Source organism: Ursus americanus, chromosome 15 (genome assembly GCF_024610735.1).
Source record: "Ursus americanus isolate L20-20 chromosome 15, mUrsAme1.1.p, whole genome shotgun sequence".
Taxonomy (NCBI): domain Eukaryota; kingdom Metazoa; phylum Chordata; class Mammalia; order Carnivora; family Ursidae; genus Ursus; species Ursus americanus.
The window spans coordinates 48,067,722-48,082,280 of record NC_142141.1 but is presented as its reverse complement, the minus strand read 5'-3'; the positions used below and the strand labels follow the sequence as shown (position 1 = coordinate 48,082,280).

The 14,559-nt window shown below is 33.7% G+C and overlaps 1 protein-coding gene across 2 annotated transcripts in view; it reads right to left on the bottom strand.

Annotated features, from left to right (window-relative positions):
- The window catches only part of CDH12 (cadherin 12), a 258,224-nt gene that overhangs the window by 74,414 nt on the left and 169,251 nt on the right, over positions 1-14,559 (bottom strand). For both annotated transcript variants that reach the window (XM_045787409.2, XM_045787410.2), the window contains one exon: positions 4,860-5,027. In XM_045787409.2, the coding sequence (XP_045643365.1) occupies positions 4,860-5,027 (168 nt within the window). The remainder of the gene's footprint in view (positions 1-4,859; positions 5,028-14,559) is intronic.

The following is a 14,559-nucleotide window of genomic DNA, read 5'->3' as shown; positions in this document are numbered from 1 at the left end:
AGTCTAAAAGCTTACAGTTTTCCAATTAAGGATGCTAACTGGTAAAGAGAAACAGACTTTGTGCCCCCATCTGGTTATAATAGGGCTCATGTTCATTCTGATGAAAATCTTTATAGATTATATATTGTAATAAATATTGCTTTAAAAATGAACAACTCTATATTATACATTTTAAAATAATTTTAAAAAGCCAATCTTAACCTGGATGCCAAAAAAGTAATGACTGGATGAAAAAATGAAATTTATATTTTAATTAAACACATCAGTATTTTACACTAAATAAATATATAGTTATCAGCATTTATTTATTTAGTAATTCAATAATTAACCTGGGCATTCTGTAGTCTTTCTCTGTCATGAATGTATAATAGAAAAAATAATATATAGACACATATGCTTATTTTTTATGCATAGATCTGTAGTCTTTGGTAGTTTGTGTAAACAAGAACAAACATTGCTCATTATGCTATAGACATTCTGGCTGATGCATTTAATGCTTTAATTTTACTTATGTTTATGTTCATTTCAAGGCAATAACAACTTTTCCTGGGGTAAAGTCTAATGTTTACAAATGTCTTATTCATTAAATTAACAAACTATATAATATGGATACAACTATACGTTTTAATGTAATTATTGTACAAATAATGTATTATTGACTTTTAACTGAATCAAAATCCTTATAGCTAGCAACAATCAATATAAACATGCTTGGTAGGTATTTTATTAAAACAGAATTACTTTAAAATATTGTTTTATTTACTTCTAAGAAATTTTCTTAGAACAAGTATTAATGTCCTGTTCTCAGTGCTTGAACTTATTTACCTTACAAACAGTTCTCTTACTCTCTTATATTGAAAAAGAAAAAAAGAAGTAAACTCTCCTTTACATTTCCTATAAATGAAGTATCTCTTTTCATCCAATGTATACTGTGCTTCCCTTCATTTAAGTTGTTCTCATATTCATTACAAAATTATTACACAGAAGAAAGAGACCAAGTGGGTGGAGCATAGATATTTTGCCTAATGTGAATTAACCACATCACTTAATTGATTTGATCTCATAATGCATTATTTAGATCAGCTTGTTAGATGGTTTTATCATTTAAAATTCAAGTAATGGAAACCATCAGCATTTTTCCGTAGATTATTTTAACAGATGGAGATCCTCTGCAGATATCCTTGATTATGGTAGATGATAGTTTTATAACTATATGGAAAAGATTTTGCAAAGAAAATATGTTGTCTTTACATGACTACAGGTACAACTCTTTTAACATCTCAGGTGTTATTTCTATTTCTCTATTTGTTTGGAGACAGTTTTCTGGGTTATCTCTAGGACATTTTAGGCTAAACACAGGCATCAGAAGCAAATTGCCTGTCAAGAGGGAGAGTGACAGAGACCTGAAGTCACTACATAAGATTAAGACTTTGTTCTCTTACTCAGTGGCTGCATGATCTTGGACAAAATTTTTAACTTCCAAAAACTTTACTTCTATCATTAACTTTTCTTAATAATATGCTTTACTACTTTATTTCTAAAATTGATAAAATACTATACAGTCATTATAAAAGTAAGAGGGGAATATATATGCAAATCACTTAGCATAGTACATGACACATAGTAATTTACTAGTCAATATCATTGTCACCATCATCATATCATATTGGCAGGAAGTTCTGATGTCTCAGGAACCAACTATTTTGCAACAATAAAACAGTAAATTGTTTACACATGCATGATACGAATGCATGTGTCATTCAATTTCCTTTTTTTATCTCTAACGGATTTAGAGAAGGAAATGGATGGAAATGGGTACTTAACAGTGTCACATATGCGTATGTACACACACAAAGCCCAAACAAATTATGATTAGTAGATTTTAAGAAATTATCTTGTGCATTTTTAAGCAATGAGAAATTGGAGCTCATGATATTCATCTGGAGGAAATTTTCTGTTTTTATATTGTCTTCAGTATAATCGCTTAATAGGGGCGTCTGGGTGGCTCAGTTGTTGAGCGTCTGCCTTTGGCTCAGGTCATGATCCCATGGTCCTAGGATCTCCTGGGATTGAGCCCCAAATCAGGGTCCCTGCTCAGTGGGAAGCCTGCTTCTCCCTCTCCCACTCCCCCTGCTGGTGTTTCCTCTCTCGCTGTGTCTCTCTCTGTCCAATAAATAAAAAAAATCTTTTAAAAAAAAGAAAAAAAAGAATAACCGCTTAACAGACACGAACAGATACAGCTAGTTGTATGGATTCTCTTGTAAGTTATTTATGTATAGAATATGTACATATATATATTTTACTTTTACATTGAAAAGACTATCATTTCAGTTTGTAATGTTATGTCACGTTTGCAGTTTAATTGCTTCACGTGAGAAATATTCTTGCAAAAAGAGCATTGACTTCTAAAGAAATGGCTTTTCTGTGTATAAATGTATTCTGTCTTTTCCACTGAAGGATGTAATTCAAAATGACAATACAGTAAAAAGGGCTTGACACAATGGCATGTAAAATTGCAAGGGGATTAATTTCTTATTCATGTGAAAACCCTCTCCTTTCTCATAATTCAAAAATCTCTCTCACCTGTTATACTTTCAGACTATAGTTCAAAAACGTGTGTAATACAAGTAAAAAATAATTTGATCATGGTGAGCTGCTCAGTATATTTCCATTGCCCTCTCATTTCTCCGTTTATGAATGGTGACAATTCAACATATGTCATGTGACTTTTTTTTGCAGGTGTTCTAAAAAGTATGGTTTTAGAGTGGCAGATAAAAGAAAAGGATAACTTTTCATTTTAATGTTATGTTAAACTAGAAGGAATTTGAAATTCAGCACAAAAAAAATTTGTTACTTCAGTTTGCTATTTAAAGCAAGTTATTTAACCTTTCTAAGCCTCAGTTTTCTTAACAGTAAAATGCAAAAACTAAAGAATTCAGAGTGTCGTGGTGAATAGGGAATATAATAATGAGAGAGTTGCTGACATAACATGTAAATGTTCCACAAGTTCCAATGAGCTTATCCCCCACATTCCTTCCTAGTGGTTCTCATTTAGTTACCCTCAAACCTACATACTCAACCTTGAATAAATCCCAAACAAGACTATTGCTTTATCCAGATTCTCTTTTCACTAGGTAAGATCTAGAAGTGATCTTCCTATCTCAACAGGACCTGAGCATACCATCAGGTCTTCTTAAGTATAATCTCGCTTCTTTCTCATGGAGATATTTTCATTTCCCTGTACCCCAGACTACTTGTCTGGATTTCCGCCCAATTTTTACCAACCATATTCATCTATACCAGCAGGAACTGTATCCTTCCACTGGCTGGGTTTTATATGTCTTATCTGAAAAACCTCACTATCATCCTTGTGAATAAGAATATGGACACTATATATATTTCCCATATGCTGGACTAACATATTTTATATGCACAAAATGCAGAACAGGACCCTTGCTCCCAGTGACACCTTTTATATAAAAGTAGAGTAGTTTCCCAAACTATTCCCCTTGCTTGGCTATTACAGCTTGTCATATGTAAGAAGTAAAAAATAAAGAAATAAAAGAAATAAAAATAAAAATAATCAATATTTTTTGACTTGGGAACATATTCTTTCTTAATGTCAAATGTTAGAGAATCAAATGCACTATTTCTTTCTTCTCTTAATATTTACTTATCTTTTATCTGTTTCCCTTAATAGCAAAGCAAGGAAAAGTGTTGCCATAAAACTCTCTGTATTATTAATTATAGCATATTTATACTAACCATTTGTCACATATATTTCATTTGCTAAAGTATGATGACTTCTAATTGCTACTCATAACATTTGGCCATTAGACCTTCTGATCACTAAGTAAAATATTTCCATGAGAAAATATATATTGATGATTTTAAGAGAAAATGATAAAGGAGTAAAATACGAAAAACCATAGAGCTAAAGGAATAAAATATCCATTTAGTTAACTATTCTCAGTGTTTTATACTTTAGTAGATGAACTCAAAGTCTCCTACTGAGACCGAAAGAGGAAAATCTTTTTGTTTTGGTTCTCTAAACTGTTCACACAAGTGAGTATCTGGAGATTTAATCAAGTTCCTTGTGTAACCAGTGTTAGAGACTTTCAGTTTCTGTATTCTAAGTCCTAGGAACACTGAGCTAATCCTTGAAAATGTACCAGAAATCGAACAGGTACTGATTGGTGTTAAATGTAATACTGCAAAAGAAAACTAGATGTAACACAAGTGAGAAGTATTCATTTTCAGTAAGAAGCACAGACTTACAGAGAAAATACAGGTGTGAACCTTTCTATTATCATAGAAACTGTAACAATTTTCACCTATTGCAAAACTAAAATAAAATAAGACTAAAGTAATGTAAATAGCATTACTGTATTATCATCTGATACTTACATGGAAGTAAATGTAAGTGATTCAACACATACAATAGCTAAAGAAAAGGCAGATAATTCTTATGCTAACTGCATGACAGAGCAAATAATATGGTGTCATATGTGTCATAAATATGAGTCTTAAATTACAATGGAATTTTCATATTTATATTACTTTTTCAAATAAAAATTAGAGCAAGATTCCGACCTATTGTGAATATTTTATCTGAATAGGAATCAATAACATAAGACTCATTGTTCAATTACTAACTTGTAATATTTTATATTAAAGTCATACTGAGCATGATTCTAATGGAAAATGAAACTCTTAAGTCATTTAATTTTTATCTATTGGCTTCTGCTTCCTAAAGACCAAAAGTGTTTGAAAAATTATTACAATTTTTGTAACATTCAATGAAATGTAAGATTTTTTTTTAAGCTATGCTAATTTAAACTCAACAAGAGAGAACATACTTTTGGGGAATCGAGGTGGATTGTCATTGACATCCGTGAGGGTGATGTTGACAATTGTTGTTCCGGCTAACCCTCCTAATTGTCCGCCCATATCCTTGGCTTGGATGAGGACTTGGTATTGTTCTTTGACTTCCCTGTCCATGTTTGGCAAAGCTGTTCTAATAACACCTGAAGGGAAAAAAGAATAATAAAAGATAAATATTACAAACATTGTGTTTTCTGAGATCAGATAGTCTGCAACAATAAAATGATTCTATCTAGATTCACTAGCAAAGACATGTTAACAAAATTATGTATCTTTCAAAAAGCGAAACACTCAAAATGTCCAATGGTTAGGATACAATTAAACATATTATGGGAACGGCCATATAATGAAATGCTGTGCAGCATTGTGGAATATGGTAAAAAAAACAGTGTATCAGCTCTAAAAGACCTTCACCATTCATTAAGTCAACCAGGTCAGACGTGATTTATACAGAATGATTCTAGCTTTAAAAGGGAATGAAATTGTTAAACAATATAGATTAAATATACATTAAAAAATTAAGTGGTTACACTGACTGTGAGGTTTCTGAAGAATGCTATTTTCTTCTCTATTCTTTCTTTTTCTAAAATACATTTATTACTTTACTTTTTAAACACATAAAATATCTCCTCCATGTATTATATTGCATCTCTCAGGATTCCTCTTAATTATTTTAGCCACACATCTTACATTTAGATCTCATTAAGCTTTGCCACTGCAGGGACCTTGTTTCTCCTGTCACCAAGTTACTCCAGCATCTAGGGCAGTGTCTGCCATTTAGAAAAAACTCAGTAAAAATGTGTCAACCAACTGACTGGTTGAATGACTGGCTGAATGAATGAATGAAAGAGTATATAAATAATTAAGTTTATAATCATGAATCATGTAGTATATACACATACTGAAATATCCTACTCATTTTCTGCTCTTGTGACCAAGTATAGAACTAATTTATATTTATATTTATTCATAGTGAAATAACTAAGACCTTCTGGATTTGTTGCAAGTAAAATTATGAATAAATTTTCTACCAAATTCCAACCTATAGCCAGTGGTCTTAGGGAGAGATTGCAGAGCATTTGTTTTAAACCCATGTATCTTTGATAGTGTTGTTTCTTAAATAAAGTAGCCTATATGAATAACAAATATAATATCGAGCACCAACACCAAGTATAGCATCCAAATCAGAAACTGAATATACATCCCCATTTTATCTGTTCTCTCCACTATTGACTTACCAAATGCTGTTCTGTTGCTAATTTAGATTTGACTACAATCTACGATTTCTTCTGACCCTCGGCAGGAAATGGTTGCAAAAAAGACAAGCTCCACTTTCTTGCTACTGCTGTTTATTCATGCATTGGTACTGAAACTCTGTTATTTCAATCTGTTTTTCCTCTCTTCAGCTCAGATCCTTGATTTTCATTTTCAAGTCTCTTAACTAAGATTCTTCAACTCTGCCATCTCAGTGGCTTGGTCCCATGGCTTAAGTTACATGACTTCTGCTTGCCTTAGAATGTCTATATTTTCTAGATAAATGCCTGGGTTTAATTCATATGCATGTTCTATTGTCCTGTTGCTGACCAGATGATAAACATAAATTTTATACTTTATATATTGTATATACATACATTAAGATGCTATGAAAAGAGAACACGCAGGCATTATCAGACTTATTTAAGACTAGTTTTGGTTATTTCTGTTTTTTTTTTTTCCTGGTAAATTGTTACAATTATCATAAAGACATCAAACTTCCCTGCCTTCCTGTTCCATCCTGTGTCTGATAGGCGACCTATCTGCTGCTTCTAGCCCTCCTTTACGTAATGCAGCGTGACCGGAAGACATTGTTAGAATTTAGAGAGAAGAAAGCGTTGCATATGTAGTTCCAGAAAACCACTGACGACCATCGTGTGCTTCCCCTCTCCTACCATTTCCATTCAAGACCCACTAGCTCAGACAAATAAAATATGATATTTGTAGATTTTTTTCAGAGTAGAATCTGGAAATCAGACAGACTACAAAATTCAAATGTGAGAAGAGAATCTTAAAACGTTGTGGTCTATTAAAAAACCTGGTGAAAAACAGTCTCCTTTCCAAGAAGTTACTCTTCTTATGGACCACCCACTGTTTACCAACCACCTAATACTTAAAACCAACAAACAAAAATGGATTGCATGATCTTGAGCAAGGAGGAACCTTGCCAAGAACTGAGTTTAAATGTTCCTAGAGTAGAATGTAACCAGCAAAAGAAAATGCTACATTCTGTTATTTCTGGTTTTAGGTTTAAGTTCATGTGCTCATCTCTATTTCTTAGTATTTGTATATAAAGATACAGCAATAACCTTGTTTTGATAATAGCTGAAGCCTAAAAAATGCATTTTGCAGGACAGTCCAAATACTCCACAGTAGTAATACAACAGAATTTAATTAATTAGTTATAATTCTGAAGTAAATCCTATTTAATAGAAAAAAAGAGTGGGTAGGCAAGTGTACATTGAATCCTGGTATGATTTGAATGTTTTGTACCTGATGAACCTTCCAGCATACTTAACTGAGATATGAGAATAAATACAAAAAAGAGAAAAATAGTGGGATTTTATTTCTGCCAATATGAGTGGACATGTATGGTTGAGAGAGTTATAAACTTAAAATAATATATCAAAGGACACTAATCTGTCAAGGGATATATTCTGTCTCTGCAATGACCCTTATGTTGTATGCAAGTCTGTCTTGGTGGATTTCAGCTTATTTTGCAAAAATGGGTTAAAAACTCTGATAACTTTTTGAGATGAAAATAATACAATATTCTACATGAAAAATCATAAAATATTACACATGTTAATCCAACATATGATTTTACATGAGCTATTTCTTGAGCTGAGGGTTGAATTGCAGAACTGAGACATGGGGCACTAGATTCTGTTAGCATTTGTCCTAAAATAAATGTTTCATTCAGGCATTATTATTAAATTTGGTGGTATAATTGGTAAACGCTCTTCCATTTACCACTTTATACACTTATTTATACTTTATACACTAGATCTACTCTATAGACTTTTCTAGACTTACGTCTGCTCTCTGGCTATCAGTTGTAATAGGCCAACTGGCAAGAGGTTGAATGGTATAAGGAGAATGAGGTGGGTTTTTCTTTGCATAGGATACCCCCACATCCCACACTGTCTCCTGCCAGGGCCCTTCACCACACAGCTGCAAGGGTCCCAAGGCCCTTATCGTTCCTTCAGCTCTAATGTGATGACCACAGACACCTGTTGTGTTTTCTCCAGATTCTGCCCCATCCTGTATGGTTTCCCTTAAGTCGGCTTGCACTTTACAATTCAGTCTTTTAATCAAACTAATCTCAAATTACCCAACAGGGTGTCTCTGCTTCCATCTGGATAATTGATACAGTCTCTGTACAAGGTTCTTTCATGGAATGTACATTTAATTGGCATGTGTTTATGGCAGTGCCAAGGAGACCATTAAGAAACACTTACATAATTAAGCTAATTTCAGATGGTGATTAGTGTTATGAGGAAAATGAAATCAACTGTCTTTTACAGTGGTGTCAGAAAAGTCCTCTCTGAGAAAATCCTTTAAAGTTGCAATCTGAGAGAATTGGAGGAGACAGACCTGGAAAGAACAGAAGGAGCATCCCAGAGAGGGAAGCAGGAAAGTACTTTGTAGGAGCAAGAATAGTCCCTTCAATGAATACCAGAAGAGTCAATGTGGCTATAGCTTACTGCTATGGGGAAGGATGGGTAAAATAAGACCACAGAGGGGAAAATAAGAAGTAACACAGTGACTTCAAAGACAAAAGCATCTTGAAAATCAACAAATGGGATCCAACTAAAGGATTTCTGCACAGCAAAGGAAACAATCAACAAAATGAAAAGACAATCTATGGAATGAGAGAAAATATTTGCAAATCACATATCTGATAAGGGATTAATAGCCAAAATATAAAAGAATTCATACAACTCAGTAACAACAACAACAAAAAATGAACAATCTGATTTGAAAATGGGCAGTGGAACTGAACAGATACTTTTTTCCAAAAAATGTTACACAAATGGCCAACAAGTACAAGAAAAGGTGCTAAACATCAATAATCATCAGAAAAATAAAAATCAAAGGATTATCACCTCACACTTGTAAGAATGGTTGTCATCAAAAAGATAAGAGATAACAAGTGTTGGCAGGTGTGAAGGAAAGGGAACACTTGTGTACTGTTGGTGGAAAGATGAATTAGTGGAACCACCATGGAAAATTTTGTACAGGTTCTTCAAAAAATTAAAATTAGAATAATCATATTTTCCAATGATCTCACTTTTGTGTATATACCCAGGGGAAATGAAAAGAGGATCTCAAAAGAGGTATCTGCACCTTCATGGTCACTGTAGAATTATTCACAAAAAGCCAAGATAGAGAAAAGACCTAAATGTTTATCAACAGATGATTGGATAAAGAAGATACCCCCCCCCACACACACACACATTCACACACAGGAATATTATTTAGCCAGGAGAGTGACAAAATCCAAACATTTGCAACAGCATGGATGAAACTTGAAGTCATTATGCTAGTGAAATAATAGAGAGAAAAAGAAATATTCTATGATATTATTAATATGTAGGATCTAAAACAGCTGAACTCAATGAAACAGAGTAAAATGGTGGTTACCAGGAGCTGTGGAGTGGGGGAAATGGGAGATGTTGGTCTAAGGCACAAATTCCAGTTATGAGATGGATACCTTCTGGGGCGCTAAGGTACAGCATGGTGATTATAGTTAATTTTACTATTTATATACTTGAAAGTTGCTAAGAGAGTAGCTCTCAAAAGTTCTCACCCCAGAAAAGAAATGGGAATTATGTGAAGTGATGGAGGAGTTGGCTAACACTGTGGCGGTAATCACCTTGCAATATTTAAGTGTATAAAATCAATGCACTTCATATCTTAAACTTCCACAATGTTGTATGTCAAGTATTTCCCAAAAAAGCTGGAAAAAATGCTAATTATTATTTTGAGACTATTGAGAGAGAGAGAGGAAGAATGGATGAATGGCTTTATTCTCCACTCACTAAGGATTTGAGTCCAAAGTCGTCCTGGGTCATTAGTCTGCTCTTACAAGAGAAGTCGTAGTGGTGAGATGGGAGCATGAACATATAACACTTCCCCTCTACTCTGAAATCCAAGTCTCTCAGAGTGAAAACTTCACATGACCTCTACCTTCCCACTTACCTCTCCAATCTTATCTTTCACAACTCTCTGCTTTGGTCACCAGAGCTTTGCACACTCTTTTCTCTCTGTGGGGAATGTTTTTCCTATGGTTTACTCATGAATAGCTCCTCCACTTCCTTCATATCTTTTCTCCAAGCCCTTGTCATAGGATTTTCTTGGGCATTCTACCTAAAATTCTATACTGATTTAGCTTCCTGTTGCTTCTGTAACAAATTGCCACAGACTAAATGGCCTAAAAACAACACGAACTTATCATCCCACAATTAGGGAGGCCAGAAGTCCAACATGGATCTTGAGGTCCAAAATCAAGGTTGTGGCTAGATGCATTCCTTTCTGAAGGGTTTTTATCTTCTAAAAGATGTCTGACTTCTCTGGCTTCAGGCTTTCTTTCTCCACTTCAATGGTAGCAGCATAGCACCTTCAAATCTTTCTTGGACTCTGACTTGCCCACCTCTCTCTTACACTTTTAAGAACACATGTAATTAAATTGAGCCCACACAGATAATGTAGGATATCTCCCCACCTTATCCACACATAAATAACAACCCTAATTCCATCTGCAACTTTAATTCCCCTTCCATATGTAGTATAACATAATCACAGGTCCCAGGGATTAGGACATAGACATATTTGGGAAATCATTATCCTGCATACCACACATAACCCTCCCCAGCACTTCCTAAGCTCTCTCTCTATCACTTTCTCCTTAGCCCTATTGCTATTCAAAACACTATATATTTTGCTTACTTTTTGTGTTTCCCCAAATAAAGTGAATATTCCTGAAGGTCGGAATTTTGTCTTTATTTTTTTCTTCCCCGTAGGATACCTGGTTCTAGAACAATGTGAGGCATATTGTAGGCACACAATAAATATTAATAAAATACACAAATTAATATATAACAATAAGCGTAGGTGATGCATGGAAAATTACCATACATTCTTTAAGAGAGATGATGATTGACTATATTACTAACAACCTTGGTCATTATTGGTGGTTGATCATGAAAATACTCATGATGTAAGTTTGAGTGAGATGGAGTTGTTAGGATAGATCCATGTATGTGATAGCTGGTATGTTATGGGGGAAAAAAAACCAATTAAATGCTATTTTTGCACCTGAAAATGATATCTCTTAGTAGATCACAGACTCCAGTGTTGGCCATGTCATGATTAACCTTCTAAAATATGAATCTGGAGGAAGCATTAGCAAATATGTCATAATGCTCAAGTCTTTTAGGAACTGCTAATAGATGGTAGAATAGAAAAAAATAATTATAGCTAAAGATGGATACCTTAACTTTAGCACTGTCAGTGGAAAATTGTTTTTTTTTCAATTCCACAGCTAAACTGTATTTAAAAACACTTGTATAAGACCTGCTTTTGCAGCAATTTATAGGAAAAGCTACTGAGTTTCTTTTCATTACAGTCTTAAATTTGCCTAAAATGTGAAATGGGGTTTTTAAAAACTAGTACAATCTTTAAAAATATTACCAAACATGTTGTGTCTATCACTACACAGATGAAGTGTATAATTTAAAAAAAAATGCTGTTGCCAATAATCCAATAATGTATGTTGAGGACAAGAAGAATTATCAAGTTATCTTCAGTAGAAAGAAAATTTCAAGAACTTCCTCCCACCGATAGCACACCTTAACTGCGCTTTAAGACTCAGCAGTCACTTGCCAGGGCCTCTTTCCTCAGGAAGTTCCCCTCTCAGTCTCTATCAGTGCTCAGCAGTCATACTACGTATTAGAAAATTTCATCCTACAAAATTCAACTGTAATCTTCTGAGGACCTGATGGCCTCCCTCCAGTTGATGGGGATCCATTTGAGATCTACTTGATTCATCTTGATATCCTAATAGCAGAACACCTGTGAGGCCATTGGGTCTATATCAACATGCATCACATGAATAAATAGAGCCAACACCACTAGCTCATCGCTCATCACCTGCTTGAAGACTTCCACTAACAGGAAACTCACAATCTCATGAGGCACTCCTCTTATTTAGGGGCAAGTACTGACATCTTCTTTCATGTCTATGAAACCAAAATTCTTCCTGTAACTCATACCAGCTATTGATACCCCTTTTCCTCTCAAGCAGCACAGAATACAGCCAGTTCCTCTACGACATAACAGCTCTACAAGTTCCAAAAGTCATGTATCACATGCCCCTGGAGTATTTTCCTTTTAAGGCCAAACATTCTCAGTTCTATCTGCTGATGTGTGCATTCCATGATTTCTAAAATAAGGCAAGTGAAGTTCAAACAGAGTTCTCAGGAAGTGAGACAATGCAGAGTACAAGGGAACCATTCACAGGAGCACATTTTTAGTCATGCAATTTTACTATACATATGCAAAATATTATAAAATAGGCAATATATGATGCAATAGCTTAATAATTGTCTATTTCCTTGACATATTTTTCCTGCCCTATATTCATTAGCATCTATTGCTTTCCTTGCTCTCACTATGCCCATAATATGACCTCATCTAAATGCAAAAAGTATTAGAAGCGTGACGACTCTGTGTAGGTAACCACTCTTATTTTGCCCTTGAAGAAAGAAGATGCTTTCTTTCTTTCATCAGCACCTCAGCACTGAGGTGTCTAAATCCCTCAGATTTTACTCTGAATTGATATCGAAAGCATTTCAAGCCATGAAACATTGTAAATATTTATATAGTAGTATAAAAATTAGCTCAAAATATAGTCTAACCCGTGCTTTAATTATACTCTGGGGTTTAAAACACCAACACATTGTTAAAGACCTAAAAGAATAAATATCAGTCAGAATAGGGGAGGAAGTTTCACTTAAGACATGGGCCTGGAGATTATAATTCCTGAATAAAAGGTGATAGTCAGACTTAAAGGGTAAAAATCTTGAAATGTCAGTTCTCTCAGCAACATTTATCAGATTTCCCTGAACAGAAGCTAGGACAGAATCACAGAGCACGAAACAGCAGAATGGTGAATAAAAGGGAAAAAAATAGCTCCTGAATTCAATTCAACCCTCACTCAATTGTTTTCATAAGGATTCTATAAAGGCATTTATAAACATATAAAATAAAAAACTTATCTAGGATCATGACCTGAGCCAAAGGCAGTCACTTAACCGACTGAGCCACCCAAGTGCCCCAATAATGTGAATGCTCGTAATGTCACTCAACCGCACACTTAAAATGTTTAATATGGTAAAATTTATGTTACATATATATTTTATCACAACAAAAACATTTAAAATTTATAGGTTTAAAAAAACGTTGAGGTAAAATACATAATGACGCTTTCTCAATTAGGGATCAGATCATTTGGAAAATGGAACATATCATCACCACATGGTACACGAAACAGCAATATCTAGTTACCCAACTCAGACTAGATTTTGAAATCATTTAGGGAGGAAGTGAAATATTTTAAAAGAATTTTAAACATAAATTAAGAAATGAGGTCAATCATTTATGGTAATATTTGTTTTCTTAAATAATTCTCTTATTAATGCCGTAGAGATGTTTGGCATCCTGATTTCATGCACTAGATAAAATATTATAATGCCTGTGTTTAATGTTTTATAGATTATAGATGTTTTTCTAATATAAAACCACTAAGTATAAAAATATACATAATATAATATGCTAATAGGACAAACACTTGAATGTTTTATAAATAGTAAGTATAATGAATATGACTGTTATTTAATGTCATAGATTTGGGACGCGTGGGTGACTTAGTCTGTTAAACATCTGACTCTTGATTTCAGCTCAGGTCATGATCTCAGGGTAGTGTGCTCAGTGGGGAGTCTGCTTGAGATTCTCTCTCCCTCCACCCCTCCCCCCTCTCTCATACACACTCTATCTCAAACAAATAAATAAATCTTTAAAAAAATGTTTTATAGATTTATCACATTTGAGGTTTTTAAAGTATTTAATAATCATTTGAAGTATATATATACATATATATGTATATATATATTATTTCTGAGCTTATTTCATAGAATGCTTTAATTTATATTCCTTATAAATAAACTTCCTATATTCACTTGGGTAGCATGCTAGGAATGTTTGTCAAAAAGCAATATCACTACGGAAATAGGTTTTATTTTCTCATTCCAAATGAATAATAAATGGTTATATTTATCTCTTCATAAATATTTAGGCACCAGAAGTTCTGATGAGACTCTTCCTTTAAAAATTATTTTAAAGTGTATTCTATACTCAAATGTGGAAAATTTTAGATAATATTAGTTTTTCATGCATTTTATTTAATAACAGCAAAAGGAATCATGAAAGGAAGCTATAGGGCTGGAACAAATGGAGACTATTTCTGAGAAATTGCAATTATCCTTGATTTTTGATTTACTCTTATGTACCACAAGGTGATAAATTTGACAAAAAGTCTTCTTAATGGTCTCTGTGCATGAAGAACTAGTTATCATTCTA